At 39.6% G+C, this 23,684-nt stretch overlaps 1 protein-coding gene across 5 annotated transcripts in view; it reads left to right on the top strand.

Annotated features, from left to right (window-relative positions):
• Positions 1-23,684, top strand: part of LOC308586500 (phosphatidylinositol 3-kinase regulatory subunit gamma) — a 242,176-nt gene that overhangs the window by 198,743 nt on the left and 19,749 nt on the right. For all 5 annotated transcript variants that reach the window (XM_081193158.1, XM_081193156.1, XM_081193157.1 and 2 more), the window contains 2 exons: positions 20,975-21,086; positions 23,586-23,684. In XM_081193158.1, the coding sequence (XP_081049284.1) occupies positions 20,975-21,086; positions 23,586-23,684 (211 nt within the window). The remainder of the gene's footprint in view (positions 1-20,974; positions 21,087-23,585) is intronic.

Genomic DNA, 23,684 nt, shown 5'->3' with positions numbered 1-23,684 from the left:
TTTAATAAGAGATCACTGGCATAATGTATCAGCATTGTTAATGTGGTCTGTGGCAGTGCACATTAGTTGAGTGTGTAGATTACATCATCTCCAGTGTCAGTGAAGCACAGTTGTGGAATGTTCAATAGCTTAGAAACCTATTACCTATTATATGTGAGAATGTATAAATAGGCAAGTTGGTCTGCAAATTTTTAGATCATGTTTTTTTCTTAACTAAGTTTAAAACACTTGCCAAGAACCCATTAATAACAATTTAAAAACCGTTTTCAATTGTTAATGGCAACAATTTTCAGCATTTTGTCTAGGGAGAGCTTTTGTGTTGCTTAGGAGTGCTAGAACATTATTTTATGGACTACATTGCCCTAGCTGTTCAGACTTAGCAGAAAATTAACTTCTAGCCAAAGTGTAAGATTTTATACGTGTGTCTTGTGCTGATATCAAGTTGTTGAAGCAAGTTCTTTAAAGATGCAGTAGAAATAGACTATATAAATTCAGAAATACATTAGTGACAGAACTTTATGAATATGAAACTTTATATTACCTCTTCAATCAATTATTGAAGGAATGCAAAAGTGTATCTTCCCAGGGTGAAAAAAACAGTCATGTAGGTTGGATTGTCCTGAAATCCATCATAATTATTGAATTAATTGGATGTTAGTCAATTAGATCGATATGTATTCAAATTAACATTGTTGAAGTTGGCTTTTTTCTCCTTTAAATTTACTGTGCTTCAGAGGTATAAGCTGTGATGCAATAGTCTGTATTCTCAAACACCGCCCCCCATAATTTGCAGTTAGTTGTCAAGTAAGCTCACTTGACAGTATTATTCCAAAGTGGAGAGGAGCAGGTTTATAAATTCTTGAAAATATTGTTAATGTTTAGCTTTTTAAAATATGATCCTGCAACATCTGAGACTTTGTAAACATTCCCAGTGAGCTCTTGCTTTTAACATGAAGTGCTGCAGTAACAAACTTTGCATTAATGGATTATATTATGTTGAATCTGATTTTGGAGTGGGTCCTTCTAAAGGACATTGATATCAGTTCCTTTTTGACTGTCCATTGAATTATATGACTTGCACTTTTTCTTGACTAGCAAGGATTTGAAAGAATATGTGCTTTCCTTGTCTTCATTTCTGTAGGGTGTTTGTTGCCTGCTTAAAGTATTTCCAACATGCAAATGATAATTTTTGTTGTTGGAAATCTTGCGCAAAGGGGAAGGGCTGTAGTTCAGTGGTAGAGCATCTGCTTTGCATGCAAAAGGTTCCAGGTTTTATCTCTGCGTAGGGCTGAAACCCTGAAGAGCCACTGCTAGTCAGTGTAGAGAATACTGAGCTTGATAGACCATTGGTCTCACTCGTCGTAACTCAGCTACCTGTGTTCTAATGTATAAAAATTAAATGGTCACACACTAAACCACATTTGGCCACAGCTTCTGAGTGTATGCACTCAGTATAAAAGATACATCTTGAATTGTCTCATAATCATTTGTATATATGTATGCTTATGCATGTGCATGTACACCAATGTTATTACAGAGCAATCCAGGCATCTCTACTGCCGAGGACCTCTCCTTGTCCCCTTCCATGGGTCATTTTCCCTCTTAATAGCAAAGTGTTTATCCAAGGACTAAATGTGGAGCAGTTTACATGGATTTGTAAGTAAGCAAGTGACACAAAAATTACCACAAGGAGAAAAAGAAGCAAAACAAAGTGCAGGCACATAGGCAGCTTTCGTGCACTAATTTATATTATCCAATGTCCCTGAAGGCATAACATAAAAGGGCTCCCCCCCCCCTTTCTTAAGATGCTCGCAACAGAGGGGCATCAACTTTGCTGCATCGGAGACTTAGGAAGTGACACAAGAGTGCAGGAATGGGCAGCTTGTAGTACAAGGTCAAGAGAAAAAAATTAGAGGTGCCATAGGTAGGATTTTCTTCATTCTTATGAGTCATATTGGTAAGGAGAAAGGAACTCTTTTCTCAGACCGGCTGTGATCCTGTAAGGTCTGTTGCCTTCTTGTTGCACCCGTCTCCCCCACATGTCTAGCATAAGGTGTCTGAATTATTTTGCTCATTATTTTTCTCTTGTCAACAAGTGCTTCTCACATGGGTCATTTTGATAGATTTGTTTTTATTTGCTACTTTCAGGCCGTAGTATAAGAGGATTTCCTTAGATGAGGCAGCTATGACTTAGCTACTGTTGAGACTTGCTAGCACATCTCTAGCCACTCCTGGAGCCATTGCCCATATGTAAGTGAAAAGTCTGAATGTAGGGCTTTTCCATCGAGCATCCTAGTGCAAATGCTGGGGGGGGGGGTTCCTTTCAATATTCTCAAATGCCATAGAAATAGTTCTGTGTGCCATATCTGGTGCATGGACTAAGCTGGAAGCAGAGGAAATATGTGATGTGTCGATTAGTACTTAGTCGATTAGGGTTCTGCTCTGGAACCCCTTGGGTTAGACTCGACAACTTTCATATTCTGTTTGTACTTGATGCTATGAGTTGTAGGAGGAATAGTTGAGTCTTAGCTGTTTTATCTCTTTAATACTGAAAATAAGAGTGCTAGAGTATATTTATATTGTGGAAGGAACTGTCGAATGCTGAAGAAAACAACAGACTTCAGAACTTAAAATGCCATGGGCTCCTTAACAAAACTTAATTCGGGTCATGAAGGCCTATCAGTTCTGGTACTTCATCTTTCCTTTCTGTTGGGGTTTAAGAGGGTATAGTGGGGAGTGTCACATTTCACCAGAACCCCTCTGATACGGCAGAAATGAATGGAAGGGTCACTAAGTACTTTGTACCTCTCGAATCAGGGGTGCTATAGGATGGGACACCCTATCTCTGATGCTGCTTTGAAATTATGCACATGCTGGGGTAGAAATTGCAGTAACATCTCTGTGCTGCATTGCGGGCCTCCTGGCTCAGTTGCACATCAGCAAAAAAGATCATATGGATCAGTTTCACATCAATGTGCCGTTGCTCTTAAAATGGATATGTATTTCTGCACTTGTATAACTTGGCCTAAGTGAATATTTATTTTTTTACTAAGTTCTCAACTGCTTGTTCTTTAAAAGTTAGCAATGGTATATTCCATTTGATATGTGATAAACTAATGTGTTTGATAGTTCCACTTCCTTATCTTTGAGGTTTCAAATGGCAGAATCAAAGCTGGTACATTGTACTTTTCAGGCTTAAGCTCATAGTAATGTAATAGCTATGTGTATTCTATTGGTTAAATAGAACATTCATAAGTGCATGTGTTTCCGAAAAAAATAATGTTGTTGCAGTAAGAATCTCTTCACATGTTTACTTAAAACAGTCTTCACAAGCCTGGTGCCCTCCATAGCAGTGCTGACTGGAGCTAATGGGACTTATAGTCCGAAACATCCGGAGAGCACCTGGTTAGTGGAGTCTGACTTAAAATGTTTTGCGTTGCCTCACTGTACTTGCTATCAATTAAGCTTACAAAGCTTACAGCAGGGATGGAGAACTTGTTTCAGCCTGAGGGCCAGATTTGACTCTGCCCAACTTTCATAGGTCTGCATTCCAACCTCTGAAAGAAAAAAAGAAAAGTATCTACCTCTTTTCCCTTCCTCCATTGCCAAACACACTGCACAAGGCATGCAACACACAGTATTCCGTACGTACCAAACAAACACTCAGCAACACACACAGAGTCACTTAGTCTCGCAGACTGGACACATACTCAGCATTTCCAACCCTTACTCTCCATTGCTAGCGTGAAGGTGACTGGAAAGCTCTCCCTCTTTCTTTCCTTTAAAGAGGATCTTTAAAGCACAGGCATCTTATCTCCCAATTATAGCATTAAATAGCAAAGTGCTAAGATGGGTTGGGCAATGGGAAATACTGCCTTTTATTTATAAGGAGGAGGCTGAAAGCTAATTTCTGATCTTAGTGCTATTGTGTTTAATGCCAAGATCATCCCTCTAACTTCTTTTTAAGGGTTAAGGGTTTTTAAGGTTAAGCCCTACAGTTTCTGATCTAATTAATAGATTCTAATAATCAGAATATAGTACAGGGGTCGTCAACCTTTTTGGGCCCATGAGCAAATTTGTAAATCAGATAAACTGTTGTTGGCACCACATGTGAAGGAAGTTGAAGTGGTGCGTCCGCTCTTAAAGAAAACATCATTAGACCCTTTAGATCTATCCAATTACTGCCCGGTTTCGAATCTTTTGTACCTGGGTAAGGTAATTGAGAGAGCGGTTGCTGAACAGCTTGGTAGGTTTCTGGAGGAAAGATTGGCTTTGGATCCATTTCAGTCTGGCTTTCGCCCTGGTTATGGGACCGAGATGGCTGAGGTCGCCCTAACAGACGATCTCCGTAGACAGCTGGATCAAGGCGGGTCAGGACTTCTAGATTTGTCAGCAGCCTTCGACGTGGAACCCCTTATATGGGATTTTGTATATAAATTTTCCCTCAGTTCTTTTTGCTGGCCCATGTAGGACCAGCATGGATAGTTTGGCCCTGGTGAATATTCGATGTTTTTCCCCCTTATGATCTTGATTTATGGGCTACCACTAAAATGAGGCTGCATTTTAAGCTATATTTTAAACTGTATTTTAATCTACTTTGTTTGTTTGTTTGTTTGTTTTAATGTTTTTATTGTATTTTATATTTGGTGTTAGCTGTCCTGAGCCCGGTCTTGGCCGGGGAGGGTGGGGTATAAATAAAAAATTATTATTATTATTATTATTATTATTATTATTATTATTATTATTAGTCACAACTCTCCCCTCCCCTGGTGTAGCAACCCTAAAATTTGTCCTGTACCACAGTTAAGCCTGGGGGTAAAGCATTCCATTGTTTTATTTGAAGCCTAATTTCAGTTGGGGGTGGGGCCCTGTGAGCATCAAAGAAAGCCTCCATGGGCACTTGTGTATCTATGAGCATCCATATTGGTGACCCATGATATAATAGATGTGCCAGTTGAGCCATTAGTCATGGTAAGGTGACTAATGACATGGGATGATTGGCAGGTGGGTGGGGCTTGCTCAGACAGACCTGGTTGGCCAGATTAAGATTAAAAATATATTTTCTAGAAGTAGTGAAACAATGTAAACAGAACATGAAAATGAGTAGAAAATATCTACAAAAATACCTTACATTATACCTCATCTTGCTAAATCCCTTTTCTGAAGACTAATAAAGAAGTGCCTATACATATTGATAGAGAGTGCATTCCATAGCCAGTGGTTACAGATTTAGGTTACAATTTGGGACACAAAATGAATATATGTACACTTATGTTTGTAGAATCTCTTCAGTCATCTGCATGTAGCAGAGAATTGTGTGTGTGTGGTGAGATAGGTATGTTTAGCTATTTTAGTGGCACTCCTGATCTTTAATATAAGTTTCTTAACTGAGTGAAATTAACCATTTGTGACACATTCAAAACCACTAACAGGTATACCCACGTTAAGGCAGCCAGTCATCTTGGGTACTTTACATGTGGTAAAGCTTTAAAATAAAATGAGAAGTAGCAGGTTATAGCAAAGGTCTGTGGTGAGTTAAGTGATCTTATGTTGGAAACAGTTTTCTGACTTCATCTGCATAAAAAGTTAAACTGAGCTACCTATAGTAGTTGTGGAGTTTTATTTGGGGACATATAAATATATTAGGTAAGGGGTTGCCAATGTAGTGCCCACCACTAAGGCCTCCATTGGCACCCATGGGCAGGGCCCCAAACTTTGAGCTTTCATTAAAAAAAGTAAGTCTCTAGCCCTCTAAGAAAGAAAGCTGTGAAGCAAAAAGTGGAGGTACCTTTCCAAGTATTTGCTAAATACGTGCCCCCATACCTTTACATACACACCTCAAACCAGCAGTGATGGTAGTGTTATAGCAGGTCCCATTCATATGTGAAGACTTCAGAAGGTTAAACTTGTTTAAATAGGCTTACATTTTTTTCAGAAAAGTGACAAGTTTTGAGAACAATATGGTTTCCCATGTCCTTGGCCCATTTTATCATAAAGATTTCCTTGATATTATTGCATTACTGTGATGTTTGTATACATATTTTATAACTGATGTTGGCCAAACAATTGCTTTCATTTTTGGATGATAGCACAGCTTACCTGGTATATGCAAATTTACAGGAAGAAGAGTTACATTTTGTTAGAGGGAAAATAAGAGAAACTAGCAAGGACTGTAAATGTAGAATAAATAATTAAATTCTGGAAATCATGGGTTGTATCCATCTGTGTTGCACAGATTGGGGGGGGGCGGTGGACAAATAGTGAAAAATTGCTTCCATCCCTTTTCTTACAATGGAAGCTTTATTGTCAGTTGAGCAATGCTGTTGAATACATGCAACCCCTTATCTACACGTCTAAATGACGTAAATTGTTGGCAAACTAGTTTGAAAAGCAGGATATAAATAACTTAAATAAAAATCAAGTTATTGAGAGTTTTTCTCTCTGGCTAAAAAGAATGTAAATCCTGTTTAGAACTCCTTAAGCTGAGTTTGGGCAGCTGCTAGTGCTGGGCCTGAAGCTTCAGCTTCTCAAGCAGAGAGCACAAATTCTTACTCAAGTGTGACATGGACATCATAGAGCTCCTTCAACCCTCTCTGATAACAGCAAGCCCTTCTGCTTAAGAAATATCAGGGAACTTCCTGCTATAAGGTGTATTCTGGTTGTGATTTCTGTAGCAGTCTTACATTAAGGAAGTTAGTTTTGGTGCATGAGTGCCATAGAAAAGTACGTTACTTATTGAAATGTTTGGTACAATAGAGGAGACGGTAGCTGTGTGGTTAGCCAGCCACCTACTTGGTTGGCTCAAGTAGATTAGTGAGTGTCAGCTTCCCTGCACCCCTTAACCCTGTAAAGCAGGGAGAGGTAGCTACAATTGTGCTGCAGCATTCTTCCAGCACACTGGGAAAAATAATGCTGCAGTGCTGTTATTTTTGCCTATGTCACTTGGGAGGGGGGTAGCAGAGCAGAGGGAAGAGCCAGTATGTACAGTAGCAGTTAATATCGCAGCACTCTGCTATGATACTAACTTGACTCCTGATGGCCAGGTACTGCAGAAGGAAAGGAGACCTGGCTGGAAGGAGTGATGAAGTACTATTGGAGCAGTATGTTGGCGGCAAAAGACTGAGAGATGAAGCTGCAGCAATGATGCCCCAGTATTCCATCGCTGCAAAAAGTGTTGTGGAGATGGGAGGGAAGTGTATTTTTCCTAAACTATTTGTAAGGTTATTATAGAATATTGTGGAAAACAAAATAAAATGCACAATATAGAAAGGAAGAAATTGTGGTTTTATTAAAGATTTTCAGAGTCAACTGAAATAAAGAAGGATTCTGGGTAACAGCAAATTAATGAGACCATTGAAACTGTTCTCTTGAGGTACAACAACTGTAGTTCTTGGCCTCATTATGCCTTTCTGTAGCAACATTTTGCTTCTTATTCTGAAAATGTTTATAGAGCTATCACTTAAGAGAACTGGAATATGGCTTGTACGTATGACATATTATTTTGTAACTTGTAATAATTGCTTTTTTAAAAAGTGGTATATTAGCAGTGCAGCAAATAACAGACTTTCATTTATATGCATGTGACTAAATGCTGTAGGCTTCACTTCCATGCACACTTATCTGGTGGGATTATTGATTGTGTATATGATGGTTGGTGGTGAATCTCCTTGACATAAGGTGCATTACTGTATTTTTAAATAAACACGTCTTCTGCACAACTCTTCAAATAGCTACCATACTTTATCTTTGGGAAACTAAGCGTGGCTACGGGATGCATATAAGGGTGCAGATCTGGAGGAAGAGGCTGAGTAGAATTCACAGCAGTCTTGCCACTCAAGCCAAGCGCCAAATTATAAATTACTCAGGAGGTCTACTATTGGCTCTCCCAATGTTTTCTTTACAAATGAAATGCCATAATGGGTTGTCCATTTGATTATAGCAGTGTGTGCATTTAACAATTCCGCATGCCACTAAGCCTTCCAAAATGAATGTCCCAATTTAGATTGCTCCTCCCCAAGCACCCCTGCTGAGGTAGAGAGGAAAATGAAGTAACATGCAGTTTTGCCCTTATAGGCTTACAATTTCTAAAGATACAGGCCTCTATCTAGCATCCAGATTATTTCTTTCCTCAGGGGGAAAAAAGGCAGTAGAGACTAATTAGTATTATTCTAGATACTCCGGTATCTCCTCTTCCTCATTCTCCAAGGACTTTCCACTTTACATGAAAACAAATTACAGCATCGTTCAATAGAGATAGAGAGTGTAGATTATAACTGACATGTAAAGAAGATGCTATTTCTTATGGCTGCTGCAAAAATTGGTTAGTTTTATAGGTCTTAGGTTCATAGTCTACATGTAGTATTATCAAGTTCTTCATCACCTTTGCTGCCGTTCTGGTCAGACACTTGTTGTAGAAGAATGGGGTAACAGTCTACCAGTAAGAACAGAACTGAATCATCCCCACCAAATGCTCCTTTCAGTTGCAAAAAATATAAAAAAAATCAAAGCAATGGAAAGAACCCAGCTTGATCTATCTTAGAAGGACACAGAAATAAAAGGGAATGGTTTTGTTTATGTAATGGAGAAAATGTGCTTCCCTGCTGGAAAATTAACTTTAAGATGAGTGTTCAACCTGATAACTGGATTCCATCCAGTTACTCTGCCTGTAACCATCTGATCTCTTTATTTCAGCTTAATACTAATATGAGGACTTTGTCTCTGGCTTCATGTTGTTCTGAAGGCAGCCCTGTTTAGGGAAGTTTTTAATGTTTTAAGTTTTATTCTGTTTTTAGTGTTCTGTTGGTAGCCGCCCAGAGTAGCCGGGGAAACCCAGTCAGATAGGTGGGGTATAAATAATAAAATTGTTTATTATTATTATTTTTATGAAATTTCTTGTATCCTGGGCTTTAACTTTTCTCCTCAGACACATTCTGATTCTCAAAAGTCCAGAAAGCATCAAAGACTTTCAAAATTATGCAAAGAGCATCAAGAGAGCCAGGTCTTGGTGTTCTAACTTTTTTTCTTTAGGGGAGAAAAACTATGAGACTGTATGGCATTCTACAAAATGAAAACAACCGACAGACCTTTGCTGCAATCCTATATATTTATAGGATTGAGCTGGGAATAAGCTCAACTGAACATACTGTAACTTCTTGCTGAGGTGGGGGGGACAGACATGTATAGAATTGCTCTGTAAGAATGCTCCCATCCCCTAATGCATTCACACAGATCTAGCAAGGGGATTTGCCTGATTTGTATTGTTCTTATTGAACTGGTTGGTTGTGTCTTTTGATGGGAGATACACCAAAGCTAGTTGCACATGATTACAACTAGAATGTACCTGTGAGTCTTACTTCCTGAGTGGTTTGGGCTGCTGCTGCTGCTGCTGATTTTATTATTATTATTAGAATTTATATACCACCCTAGACCCAGAGGTCTCAGGTCAGTTCACAGAATAAAATCAAAATATAAAATCACAAAATACATAATCAGAATAAAAACAACCCAATAATACCCCCACACACATTTTAAAAGCATATAAAGCACACAACACTTTGGCCCTCTTGGAAACATGGTTACTTATGTTGTAGATATTGTTGTAGGTTTGGGTGACCCCCCCCCAAACCCTAGAAAATAATAAATGATAAGATTTTGACTATTTGGGATATGATGGGGAAATACAAGCAGCATAGGAATTCCTCGGCAAGCCTGTGCAAAATGATGTGGCCAAGCTAAGGCCATTGCCAATGCAAGAGAACTGTCCTTCCCTCCTGCCCTGAGGTGTGAACAGACATAGGGGATTTGGAAAGTTGCCAGGGTAAGTGGGCATGATGTCATAGGAAGAGTGGGGCCTTTGGCATGAAGCTTTGGAATAGCTGAAAAAAGCACAGAACAATCTTGGTTGGCTGGCTGAAGGCAGTTAAGGAGTGATTCCTTGGACTCCAGGGCTGCACTGCTGTGGGGAGCAAGCCCCTCTTAAGATGACCATGTGGTAAGATAGATCTGGATTCCCCCCATCTAAATTCAGGTGTAAATATGTAAATAAATCATATTTATTAAAGCTATGACAGCCTCTGCCACATCTTCAGTTCTCCAAAGGAACACAAGACTCTGGTTGAGGGCCAAGACCCCTAGAATCCTGTGCACGGCTTGCAGGGATTGGGGTGGCCTGTAACAATATTAACACTTGAGCGTGTATGGTACTAATGTATTGATATCTTCACACAAAGATGGAGAAATTAAAAAACAGCCACATTTAAATTTCCTTTGTGAAAGCACTGATACAGCTTAGTGCTGATTTTACTCTGCCTAATGCTTATTTGGCTCATCAAACTGGAATTTCCATGAAAGTGGCATCTTTCGTGTGGTTGGTGATATCTGTCAAGTTTTGTGCCTTGATGTTTGAACTAGTAAAAGAATGCCTGCCACCTGTTGATCAGCTTTAGGATTTGAATTGCTTTTCTGGTACAGCCAATGCTAAATTACTGGGATGAAGTACAGAAGACCTGTCACCTTTTTAAAAAACCTATAATTCCTTCAATTCAGTTTTGTTGAGTTTTATTACTAGAGATTAACAAAGCTACAGCACATATTGTTAGCCCAAATTAAACATTACATTTTAGATTCTTCTAGAGAAGAACTGCTCCCTCTTAGAATGGGGAGAACATGTGGGTGGTGGTCTGAGTCCCCATTTTTTGGATCTTAACACAGAATTATTATTAGATAATACTTCCTACTGAAACAGCTGTAGACATTTAGGGTGAGATGTCTTCGTCAACTTAGCATTACTACCTGGCATGAGTCTTGGTTTTGGAGTGCAGGATTTAGGGTGCAAGAAAAGGAATTACAGTAGTACCTCCTGTTACGTAACCCTCTGGTTGGGTTCTTCAGGATGCGAAAACGGCAAACCCGGAAGTATTTGACCGGGTTTCGCCCCACACGCATGCACAGAAGCGGTCCTCAGGTTGCAGAAACCTCGGGATCCGACCGAACCTCCAGAATGAAACCTGTCCGCAACCAGAGGTACCATTGTACATAAAACCATTGAAGTTGCCATGTTTGGATGCATGTACAAAATTAAACTGGGATTTGAATATGCTTGTTCCAAGGGGCAAATTATATTTCTGTTCACACATATTCATCTTAAAGCTACATCCTGCTTCAAAAAAAAATTTGATCTGATCTGCTCAGTCCATCTAACCTTTATATTATGCAAAATCTTTTTCTAAAGGAGCCTCAGCTATTCAGCACCCCAGGAAAATCATCCTTGGGTCTTGCTGCGACGACTGCTTCATGATGTCACGGTGTGCTTTTAGACTATGCTGCTTGATAAAGGTTGAGAAGGCATGTGAACAGTTGCTGGTCAGTGCTTTAGTACTACTGAATCCTGTGTACTTACCGTACTCAGATATGATCAGAAGAGAAACCAAGCTGATAGTTTTCATAATAAACGGTCTAATGTTTTTTCATCTTGCAGATGTTCTAAAGCAAGGCTGCAAGCATATTACTTTTCTGCAGATAATTGCATTTAGTGATACAGACCCTAGCTTATGAAATGTACTGTAATAAATTACTACTTCAGATATTACAGAACCTCTTGTCTTTGCATTTAAAGAACCATCTAGGCACAAAACTGACAAGTAATATGGGAGATAGTAAAGTTTTCACCACCTAGGGAGTTTTCTTGTACCATTCTAATGTATTAGGGCAGTTCTCAAAATTTTTATTTATTTATTTAATTTCTATACCACCCTATACCCAAAGGTCTCAGGGCATGAATTCAAATCTGAAACTAATACTGTTAGTTTGGGAACAAGTGGGAGGAGGCAGAAATGGACATAACAAAACACCACTGTGAATTGTTGCACAATGTTTTCCAGAGATCCACAACCAATAACACCACATTAAGTGAGATAAGCTCTTAGATGTAGCATAGCCATGCCCGGTACAGTTAGAAGCCCAAATAGATATTTCTTGAGTTAAGGAGGCTTGCTGTGCCAGTGCTTTAAGAATCTGCTCCAAGAAAAATGCATATATTAAGTTAAATTAACTGGACCCTTTTTATATTGTAATCAGATACTACAATCAGACATGCTGGCTAAACAAGAAATAGTCATTTGATGTAATACTGCACAAATGCTTTCAGTTCCCGTGTGTTTTGCTTATGCTATGAAAAGGTTCTGAATAACAGCCAGGCTTTATGTTTCCAGAAATGGGGATCAGCCATTGCCTGTGTATCTCGGGATTCTAGGTGCAACCTGATACCTGCGGTACCTAGCTGCAAGTAATCACCATTTTATGGAATCATAGGATCATAGAATTGTAGAGTTATATTGGAGCTAAAATATCCACCTTAAGTTTCATATTTATTTTTAAATTCCCCTGCCCCAGTCTTTCTCATCCCCTGCCTTATGTAATAGCTAACCTGACAGATAAGAGAACTTCTGGAAAATTATTCTGTGAGATTTTTGTTGGTCCTAATAAAAAGTATTGCCCAACAGTGGATTTTGGAGTCTTAACTGTTGAAAATAATGTAAATTGCATTAGAAAGAATGTAACTGAATTGCTTCCACTGTCTTGTTATGGATGAGTCATGTCTTTTTCTTTTCATTGCCTTACACATGACTCTGAAGCTTCAATTTGTAGTGTATTTTGAGACATAAAATGTCTTCACACAGAGAGAGGTTTGGATTTTTGTAAAGCAGAAAAGGAAAATCATTTGCAAAAGCTGAGCAGCTATACTGAAAGTACCTGCTAGAAACTCCACAGATACAGTCTATGTACTGACGTCACCAACGTATGATCTCAGTACTGTGCTTTCATTGGCTGAAGTGCTATTTCCTTTCAGAGTCCAGTTTCTCAAATCCCAATCAGAGTTAGCTGAATTCTGAATGCAGGTTGGTCGGTGGTGCTGGCTTGGAGTGGGAGTAGGGTTACTAATAAGCAGGCTTTCGAGAAACCATTCCACTGTGAGAAATGGTGTTTATCTTTGCCTTTGTGAGAAATTGTGTAACTTAGCAGTGCATACCAGCTAGCTATTGAAGTCTAGATCTGATCATGCTTATGTACAAATACAGAAGAAAGGTTCACTCACTTTTTAATCTTGATTCACTCACTTTTTAATCTTGAGGAAATGGCTAAACATCGTTTTTTGAACTGCCATTAGTAGCTGTTTCTGCTTCAGTGAACAAATAAAATCTGAGCCTTCTGCGAAATCAGGATTTTCTTTTCTTTTTGCATAAATATGGTTTGGGGTAATTCAGGGGAAGTGCAACTTGCTTGACAATGAAATATTGAATATCAAACATAATTTTATGGAGGAAAAGGCTAAAAGCAATATTTTGAAAAATGAAAGCTGGGTTTTCTAGGATTCTATCAAGAGCACACAAGAGGCAGAAAATAACTTAGAGGAGTAAAAGGTGCCCTTTAATTTGTTAGTGCAATTCAACACTAAGTTTTCTAGGTGATTTGGTAGCTGTTGTATTGCTTCAGTGAAACATGGGAAAATCCTCATTTTCATAGTGGACTGTTTTAAGTCTTTATCATTTTATTCCCCTCTCCACAGTAACACATTAAATTATGTTATGCTTGGTGGCTGTTAAATTAAATTTGGGAGCTTATTCTAAAGTCCATGTGCCTATGTACATCCTTACATAATGTTATTTTGGAATTGTTTGAATTTCCTTTTTGTATTTTGTTTATACTATAAACCACCTTGTGTGCATTATATCCCCAAAGGCAGCCTATAAAACCAATACTAAATAAAAAATCAACCGTTATGCTCCTGCATCTCTAGCACTGTTTTAATACTGTCACTTAATTCTGTAATTTACTATTATGCTAGTACTGTTGGAACAGGTGTGGATAGTTCCTGCAAGTGACCAAAGTGACTTGTTAAATCAGAAAATTAAATACTTCACCAATTATGCTTTATAGGATGAAGGATTTGCATTTTTATATTGCAGCTTCGTTCCAAATGGATACTAATTTACCAAGCAGATGCTGATTGACCATAGAAGCTATTGTGTTATATTCGCTGTACAAATAATATCAAAAGGTACAAATGCCTTATAAATGTGAGGACCCAGTGCCAGTCTTGAGGTACCTTCATGGGACTGTTCCATCTTTCCATGAATAGTACCAGTGATTTTAAGAGAGCTTTCAATGTAGCAAATAAATTAAGATATTTTAATGTTAAGAAAATATAAGCCTTTTGCAACCAGTTCCTAGAGCAGTTTCCCACTCATTTTCAACAAGATACATTCCTTTATAAACAAGTATTTTTCAAGTGCAGAATCATTTCTCATTCTTTCCCTGTGGTATTCCCCACCTCCTTGCTTTGTGGTGTGCAGACCACCAAAAAAAGGAGGAGGTTTTGAGGTTCCTCCCACCCCCAATATACAAAATAAGTCTTACTTTGCCTTATTTTGTCTAATGTCTCTTTAAGTTCTTAATATTTAGGATTGGTCTTCTTTCTGCCCTTGTAGGTAGGAAGGCATTCAGCACTGGTTTGGGTCCACCACCAGGGGTAAAAGGCTTTTTCTGAGAGGCAGAAACTTCCTGCCAGTCCCTGCTGTTTCCAGCCTGGGACAGTGGACAGGCTTTTATGGAGTCCTGAAAAGAGAGAGAGGCAAGAGCAAAGAGGGCTTTCTAGCCTCAGAACTGTTGGAGCCTTTTATCACTCCTTGCGGTTTACTCCCTCTGTGCCAGTTCAGTAAGAAAAACCAAGGAGGACTGCAGGAAGCTGCTCTCCAGCACCCTTTTTGTGCCATAGAGACTAGCTGGATTCCTCAGCCTCCACCGCATCCAAAGGCAGGGACCACGGGCACCAGTCTGGCAATATAGAAGAATGTTTGGGTAGGAAGCTTCATCTCAATTTGCTTCTTGGGGAAATGTGCTACTGCTGCATGGCAACAATGGCCAGTGGGGAGGGGATTTAAAACCATTAAATTAACACGAGGTTTTATTTATTTATTTTTTTAAACTAGAATATCCTGTAGAGCTTAGAGAAAAATAGGAATACGACAAAGCAAAAATGTGTGGTCCTTGTATTTCCTACTTCCAGTAAAATGGCAATTTGGTAATTCCGAGCTAGAAAAGGTCTTGGGCAGGAGGGTGAAGCAGTGACCTCGTGACCAACTGTCCATGTAGACTACCCAGTCTGTTTGGTTTGGTGTTTTTTTTTAAAGTATAGGGAAATATTTCAGAGTCCCATGATGTGTAATTTACACTTTGGTTCAATATGTTTGTATTCTGTTCAACAAAATAGGGATGTACTTTTAGGTGCCCTGGTGGGACATTTTAATTTGGAGATATAGGGAATGCTTCCCTTCTGATTGTCAGCAGCATTTGTTATTGTGGACCATAATATCTTACTGCATCATCTGGAACATCTAGTAGATGTTGGCATCTCACTGATTTCACTCTGTGTCATTTTGTTAGAACAATCCCAGATGGTGGTTAGTATAGAAGCCAGCCCATCCTCTGGGAGATGTAATAGTGGGTTCCATTGGCATCAGTTTTATCACCTATATTACTTAATATATCTATAAAGCCACCAGGAGAGATAATGCAGAACTTTGTGGTTAGGTATAATCAATATACTGCTGTCACTACATCAAGCTTTATTTTTCTTTAAGCAACTTCTCTGAATTGGTTGGTGGAAGCTCTCTTAAGGTAGATGACAAGTTAACAAGCAAAAGTTGAATCAAGACAAGGTGGAGATTATGTTGACTGGGAGGCTTGAGGCTCTGAGAGTGTGAAGTGTACCTATTATCAGTAGTATATTTGTTGCTTTATTGGAGCAGGTATGCATCTTGAATCAATTTCTTCCCATGGAAAAGCAGTATCCTTTCCAACCACCCCCAGTTGCATCTGATATGCTGCTGTTATGCTTTTTTAGTGGAGGTAGAGAACTTGCACCAAGTTATCTATACCTTTGTAATTTCCAGGATTGCTGTGTGCTGTGTGCCATAAGTGGGGTTGCTGAAGACTATTCAAATACTGTACTGCAGTTAGTGCAGAATGTCATATGCCTGCCTGTTTGTGGGGGATGGCAGATGGAAACATAATTGACTCTATTTTGCCAGTTGCACTGCTGCTGTTGAAGTTCTTGGCCCAATTTCATATGCTGATTTTTGAATTTATGTATTTATAAATGTATTTGCCATTATTGGTTGCAGCTGGAGAAAGAAGGGTTAACTGCCTAATTGTTGCATGGGTGATTTTCCTAAAGGGTGCACCTGGAAAGGGAAAAATTAACTCTGTCTTCCCCAGCTGCAAACTCCTCAAGCTCACCCTCCAGCAATTGGACTTGAAAAAGACCATTCCACATTAGAGCCCATTAACTTTTTAAGATCTTCATTGAGAACTTCCCTGTTGCTCTCCTACCAGGGAGGTTATTTGTTAATGGTAAGCAGAGCTGCACCAGCTTTGTGAAATGAATGAACACACCACCACCACATATCATTTTTCTTCCTTCCTTGCCTTTAGATGCAAGTCCCATTTGTTTGGGAATATTAGATGGGGGAAGGAATTTGATTTGGTTTTGATGTTCACTTTGAATGAAATGGTTTTAAATTGAAGTTGTCAGTGGCCTTAAGCAATTGTAGAAAGGTAAGATATAAATATTTTAAATTAAGAAATAACTTGTGTCACAGTCCAGATATCTGTAATGTCCAAGTCAAACAGTGTGGAGTAAGGGAGATTGACTGAACTAAACCCCTATTTGTGTGCTGCTTGTCATTTAGGCCATCTTTCCATTCTTCCACATGGAGTACTTAGCACATCAGGCTTGTACACAAATATCTTATTCGAGTTTCTGGGTGTGCATAAACTGCACAAATAAGCCTGAGTTGCTAGGTGCTCTGTAAAGTGGAGCAGAAAGCCTTAGGTTGCCTTCTGTTCAGCTTGTGCATCTAGCGGAAATGCAGCATTGCAAGAGCAACATGGATTGATCCTCCAAAAGGTCTAGCACTCTCCTCTCCATATGTGTGTGTTCAGATTAACTGTTGGCAGGTGTACCTGGCCTTCTGAAAATGCCCAGCTGCACACAGGTCCACTCCTGAGTTATTCACAAGCTGCCAGGAACTCGGGAAGGACTCTCAAACATGTGAAGGGGATGAGCCGTACACAGCCAGTCTCATCCTCAGGCAGAACAAAATACTTAACCCCAGGCAGCAGGGGCAGGAAATGGCAGCCTGCCCTCCAGCTCCTATGCTGGCATTCTGTCCTGAGGTGCAATGGAGGGTCCACTTTTGTTATTCTTGAAATGAATTATTATTATTTATTAATTTGTACCCCGCCCATCTGGCTGGACCTCCCCAGCCATTCTGGGAGGCTTCCAACAAAGATGAAAAATATATTAAAATGTCACACATTAAAAACTTCCCTGAACAGGGCTGCCTTCAGATGTCTTCTAAATGTCAGGTAGTTGTTTATCTCTCTGACATCTGATGGGAGGGCGTTCCACAGGGCGGGCACCACTACTGAGAAGGCCCTCTGCCTGGTTCCCTGTAGCCTTGCTTCTCACAGTGAGGGAACCACCAGAAGGCCCTCGGCGCTGGACCTCAGCATCCAGGCAGAACGATGGGGGTGGAGACGCTCCTTCAGGTATACTGGGCCGAGGCCGTTTAGGGCTTTAAAGGTCAACACCAACACTTTGAATTGCGCTTGGAAACGTACTGGGAGTCAATGTAGGTCTTTCAAGATTGGTGTTATGTGGTCTTGGCGGCTGCCCCCAGTCACCAGTCTAGCTGCCTCGTTCTGGATTAGTTGTAGTTTCCGGGTCACCTTCAAAGGTAGCCCCACGTAGAGCACATTACAATAGTCCAAGTGGGAGATAACCAAAGCATGCACCACTCCGGCAAGACAGTCTGAAAAGCAATATATAAATTCTTTTAATAGTGAATAAATAAATATTTGCAAGCTGACCTATGTGTAACAAAAACTAAATCTCACTGACAAATTTAACAACTCTAAAACTGAACTGGCCCCTCAGGGTAGAACTGCATGATTCAGGGGTGCTCTGTTAGGGTGCTGATTGTATTTGGTGCTGACTGTTGGATGACTCTGTCTCTCCCCCCCCCTCTATATGAATGGTCCCCCCCATGTATTGTCAGAATAAGTCAATCTAGTGGGTGTCAGCACCCCTAAATGAGAGGTAGTATTGGGGTTATAGTACCCCAGGTGAGAGGCAGAGTAGGCTGCCTGAGATTTACCTTCTCTCATGATCTTTTCTCTCTCCCCTCCTTTCCTCTGCCTTCCCCTATGTAGTTTTCTTTCTTTGTGTACTGGTTGGTTGATTGCTATATGTTGAATGTTCTGGCTTTTGCTAGAACTCTTGTTAAGGTGGCTTCCTTACTATCTGCAGGGTTTTGCCCAAAGAGTAGCACTGAGAGAGTAAGCTTTGGCCCCTGGTGTTTAACAATCTTGTGCTGGCTTAGGATGCCTTCTAAGCCCTGACTGGTGACTGGGGAGACACACCCACCCACATAGGACCACTGTCCAGCACAGGAAAGTCACAGCTTCTAGATCAGTCATACCTCCCATTCTCAACATCTGTCTTGTCTAGATTTGGCTTCAGTTTATTAATCATTATTCAGTCCATTACAGATGCCAGGAATCCACTCAACCAGCTCACCTTGTTTTTCTGGAAAAGGAGGAATAGAACTGAGTGACATTGGCATACTGATAAGCTCAACTCCAAATCCTTGATAAAATCTCCAGTAGCTCTGAATATATATTTAAAGAGTATGGAGAACAAGGCTAAACCATACAGCACTCCCTAGCATAGGTCTAGCCAATGTGGTGTCCTCTAGATGTTATTAGACTACAATCAGCCCCAGCCAGCAGGTCCAGGGATCAGGGATGATGCAATCTGCTGTTCAACTGCATCTGGAGGACACCATATTGTCCAGCCCTGCCCTAGCGCAACTAAAGGGCAGGGGTCCTGACCCAAGCGCTACCTTCTGAGGTCTACCCAACCAAGAGTGGAACCAAGATGCAATCCTCCTATCATGCATCCTTGGTAGACGATATCATCCATGCCATCTTTCTTGATTATCAAAAACGGCATATAGGTCCAAGAGAATTAAAAGGTTTTAGTCTCTACATGTAGCTCCCAGCATAGGTTCTCCACCAGGGTAAGAGCAGCAGTTTCAGACACAGGGATTTGTAGATTTGCTCTAGCCTCTCGGGAGAACACATATGTGCAAACTCTTCAAGCAAGATGTGCATATATAGCACCTTCATAATTATATGCATGTGGTATATGTTCTTTATATATGTGTGTGTGAAGCAGTCTGTTATTCTTTTGTTGATGCAATCTGATATCTCTGATGTTCTTTAAAAAATCTCAAGTAAACTTGAAGAATAATTCTTAATCTTGATACTTTTTTTCACTTGCAGTCTCAAGTCTGTAGTGTAGTAACAGGCAATGTTTTAATTTGAGGATGTTGCTAAGTCCAGTAGATAATTCATTAAAATATTATTCCTGCACACTTTTTTTCCACAGTGTTGAGAAAGAATAGACCTTTAGAAAACTGAACAGTATGTTAGAAAAAATGTGGACTGATACTTTTTTACAAATGAAGAAACAATATTTGGTACATCATAGTACTTTGACACAAATTGAAGTCCTGACACTTTGTCAGTAGTCCAGTGGCTTTTATGGCATGGAACTGCAGTGCAACATAAATTGCCAAGGTGGCTACACAGACATAAAGCCAATCCAAAAATGCCCCTGGTCTTTGCAAGCATAGCCTTAGGCTAATTTTCAGTAAAATAGATTAGAGCATGGCCAGTCAAGGGTCATGGGCTGGAATTTGGATTATGTACTATTCTCCTTATATATTTTGGAGGGCCAGTCTTCTCTGGATGCAGAACATGGCAGTATGTTGCTGTAGTTTGAAAAAAGTAGGATGTGTTCCCGAAGCACTTCACAGTCAACTTCAGAATTGTTGCCAAGCAACAAAATGTGTTACTTTCCATCAGCCCCACTCTCTCATGGTGCTGGGCTCAAGTATTGTATTGTCACTGAAGGCAGAACTGTGACTGGTGCCCAAACTTACAGTGCCTTCTGCAAGACCAGTGTCCTACAGGTGTCCAATAGATGGCCCAATCCATAACTTTTTTCATGCTTTAAAAAAAATAAAAGTTCCAAAATCTGTTCTAGGTGTGGTTTAAATTTATGGCACCCAACCCACATAAGCAAACAAAACCAAAAACTCTGTAATTGGTCTGGCATTGGGCACTGGCTCCTTGTGGTTCCATGATGGAAGAAAGGTAGGCTATCGATGTGAGAAATGTGAACGTGCACAATTTGAGGAGGATATAGCCAAAAAAAACCCCACCTTTGGAGGTCTTTAAGCAGAGGCTTGACAACCATATGTCAGGAGTGCTCTGATGGTGTTTCCTGCTTGGCAGGGGGTTGGACTCGATGGCCCTTGTGGTCTCTTCCAACTCTATGATTCTATGATTCTGTCCTGGAATCTGGCTGTTTTGTATGCTGCCAACTGAATCTGATGCTTGATCAGCAACTCAGAGTTTGAATGACTAGGTTAAAGTTCAGTATAATTTAAATTGGCTTGATTCAGCATGTGCAAGAACAGTGAACTTAGGGCACTTAAAAGTAGCCTTTGAAACAGAAGTCAGTGAATCATCTTAACTACTTTAGTGTGGTAGGCATTGTAGAAGTAAATAGAAAAATGTTTTGAGTAATTGATTATTCCTTGCCAAATCATCTTTCATTTAAACCAGACATTTTTTAAAACTGAATTTTCTGTTTTAGTACTACAATCTCAGATGAAAAGGGATTTCTGTCACTTTCCTTTTCTTTCTCTTCAGTTCTCACAGGTCTTTAGTACCATACAATGCTTTACCTAAAATGTATTATTTCCTGATTGAATCCCTTATTTAATATTTTGAGATATCGTTATAAAGCCAAAAAAGTAAACCAATGAAATCTCTCTTCCAGCTCTTCCTCCAAAGCCCTCCAAACCAATAACTCCAGTAAATACAAGTGGGATAAAAGAGAATTGCAGTTCATCACTGCAGGATGCCGAATGGTACTGGGGAGACATTTCAAGGTAAGATTTTTCTTTTCCTGGAGGAGAATGTGGCTTACTTGCAGCTTTCCTTTATATCATAGGTTGGGTACATTTCTCAGCCCAAGGGCTATGTATCCTCTTGGCCAGCCTTCTGGAGGCTGCATGCCTTCCCCACATGCAAATCACATGCATACCCCACATACCATACCCACAATCTTATATGTGCATCATTTTAACTTTATTGAAGCCTTATTTTTTTGCAGGGGGTATTGGAGAGGGAGGGAATTGGTTGCACTCTCTGGGACGAATGTCCCACATACGCCCTCTACATACCACTTTTCAACAAAAATAGACTTTTAATTGCTCCAATAGAAGGCATTTTTGAAGCTTGATTGTGAAGTGTGGAGGGCTGCATCACACATGGAGGGAAAAGTCCCTGAATAAAGCCATTTTACACATAATTGCAGTGGGAAAGGGACAGAGTGAGGTGGGGGCAATGCAGGCAGGATCCAGAGGCCCTATGAGTCACATCTGGGCCAATGTTTCTATACCCCTGCTTAGTATGTACATATTAAAATGTATTATTATTATTCAGGTAACATTGTGAACGGATTAATCTTAAATTTAGTGCACATATATCATTTTCTAGACTGTGTTGTCACCATTTTAAAACAGTTAAGAAATCTGTAATAATTTTCACTATGAGGCCGGGGTTAAGAACATAAGAAGAGCCTGCTGGATCAGACAAAATAATAGCCAACATCCAGTTCTCATGGTGGCCAACCAGATGCTCATGAGGAGCCTGCAAGCAGAATGTGAGCACAATAGCACCCTGCTCACCTCTGATAACCACTAGCTGCTCTTCAGAGGCATACTGCCTACAACAGTAGAGGCAGACCCTAACCATCATAACTAGTAGCCATTGATTGACTTATATTCCATGAATTTGTCTAATCATCCTCTAAAGCCATCTAAATTGACCACCACTTATGAGAATGATTTCTATATGATTTTTTCTATGCACTGTGTTGTCTGTCCTGAATCTTCCAACATTAAGAATTGTTGGATGTGCCCGAGTTCTAGTGTTATGAGAGAGAGAGAAATCCCCCCCCCGTCTACTTTCTCCACTCCTCTATCATGTCTGCTTATACTTGTCTTTTATCTGAACCAAAAAGCCCCAAGTAACCTTTCCTCATACTAGAGTTGCTCCATCTCCTTCATCAATTTGGTAGCCCTTTTCACAAACTTTCCCAGCTCTACTACAGCCTTTTTGAGATGAGGTGACCAGAACTAGTACACATCATTCCAACTGTGATCACACGAAAGATTTGTATAATGGCATTACAATATTGGCATTTTTATTTTCAATACTTTTCCTAATGATCACTAGCACGGCTGCCTCACACTGGGTCAGTATTGTCCACTATGATGCCAAGGTCTCATTCCTCATCAGTCACTGGTAGCTCATATCCCATTGCCATATATGTAAAAATATGGTCCCAATGTGTACCATTTTAAACTTGCTCATAATGAACTGCATTTGCTATTTCACTGCCTGTTTACTCACTGCAGAGAGATCCTCTTGGAGCGCTTCACTGTCCCTTTTTGTTTTAACCACCCTGAACAATTTGGCAATTTTAAAATAAAACCATTTATATTAAGTGTCACAAATAAAAGGAAACCTGAGTTTAATTATCTTTTCATATTGAATCCATGAAAGTATCTTTTCATATTGAATCCATGACCATCTGTCTAACACATTTCAGTTTAACAACCTCTTTTCTATGTAAAAGGAGAAACCAGGGATAAAAATGGCACTTTTGAGAACAAACATTATAAATATGATACTCAGGGCATGTATTGTGCAAATTACAAATATTTTGACTCTGCTAGCCAAGCAGCAACTTCTTTTTATCTCATGAAAGAAATTCTTCTGCCCAGTAACTGCCAAGCATGGCTTTTAGAAAGTTATCAGTCTTTGAATAAGTGATCTTTCATGGTGCCTTTGGATATGTACAGAGAGCCAAACAGAAATCCTTAATTTCACAGTTGCTCTCCTGTCTCTAGATAGATAATAAACCTCTAGTCTTATTTTGAATATCATCCTAGGCAGTATAAAGTTTCTATTTACTTGTAAACCAATAAATTTTAATTGTTTATAATAAACAATTACTATCTTGTTATAAAATAAATGAAATACAACTTCTCTATAGGACATTAGGGCAGTATGAAACAGCCCTTTGTTTATTTAATCAGATACAGTTAAGTGTTGGTGCTCAACTATTGGCCTCCATTTAGGAATGAGGCTTCAGGTGCAGCTGCTTCCAGAATCTAAAAGTTCAAATTTACCTTTGAAAGTTCTTAAAACAGATTACAGATACTATGTATTGGTCAACATAAAACTGGAATGAGACAGTTTTAAAGAAAAATAATTTCAGAACCAAAGTAAAGGAAACCCCCCACACACACACACACTTGTAACAATGAGTGATGCTGTTATGAATGAGTAATACTTTGATCTACATTTTGTTATTCCAGGGAAGAGGTAAATGACAAATTACGAGACATGCCGGATGGAACATTCCTGGTGCGGGATGCATCAACAAAGAAACAAGGAGACTATACACTGACATTGCG

The sequence above is a fragment of the Podarcis bocagei genome (assembly GCF_964188305.1).
Source record: "Podarcis bocagei genome assembly, chromosome: 5".
NCBI lineage: Eukaryota > Metazoa > Chordata > Lepidosauria > Squamata > Lacertidae > Podarcis > Podarcis bocagei.
Note: the sequence above shows the minus strand (reverse complement) of the source record. Positions and strands in the feature narration are given on the sequence as shown.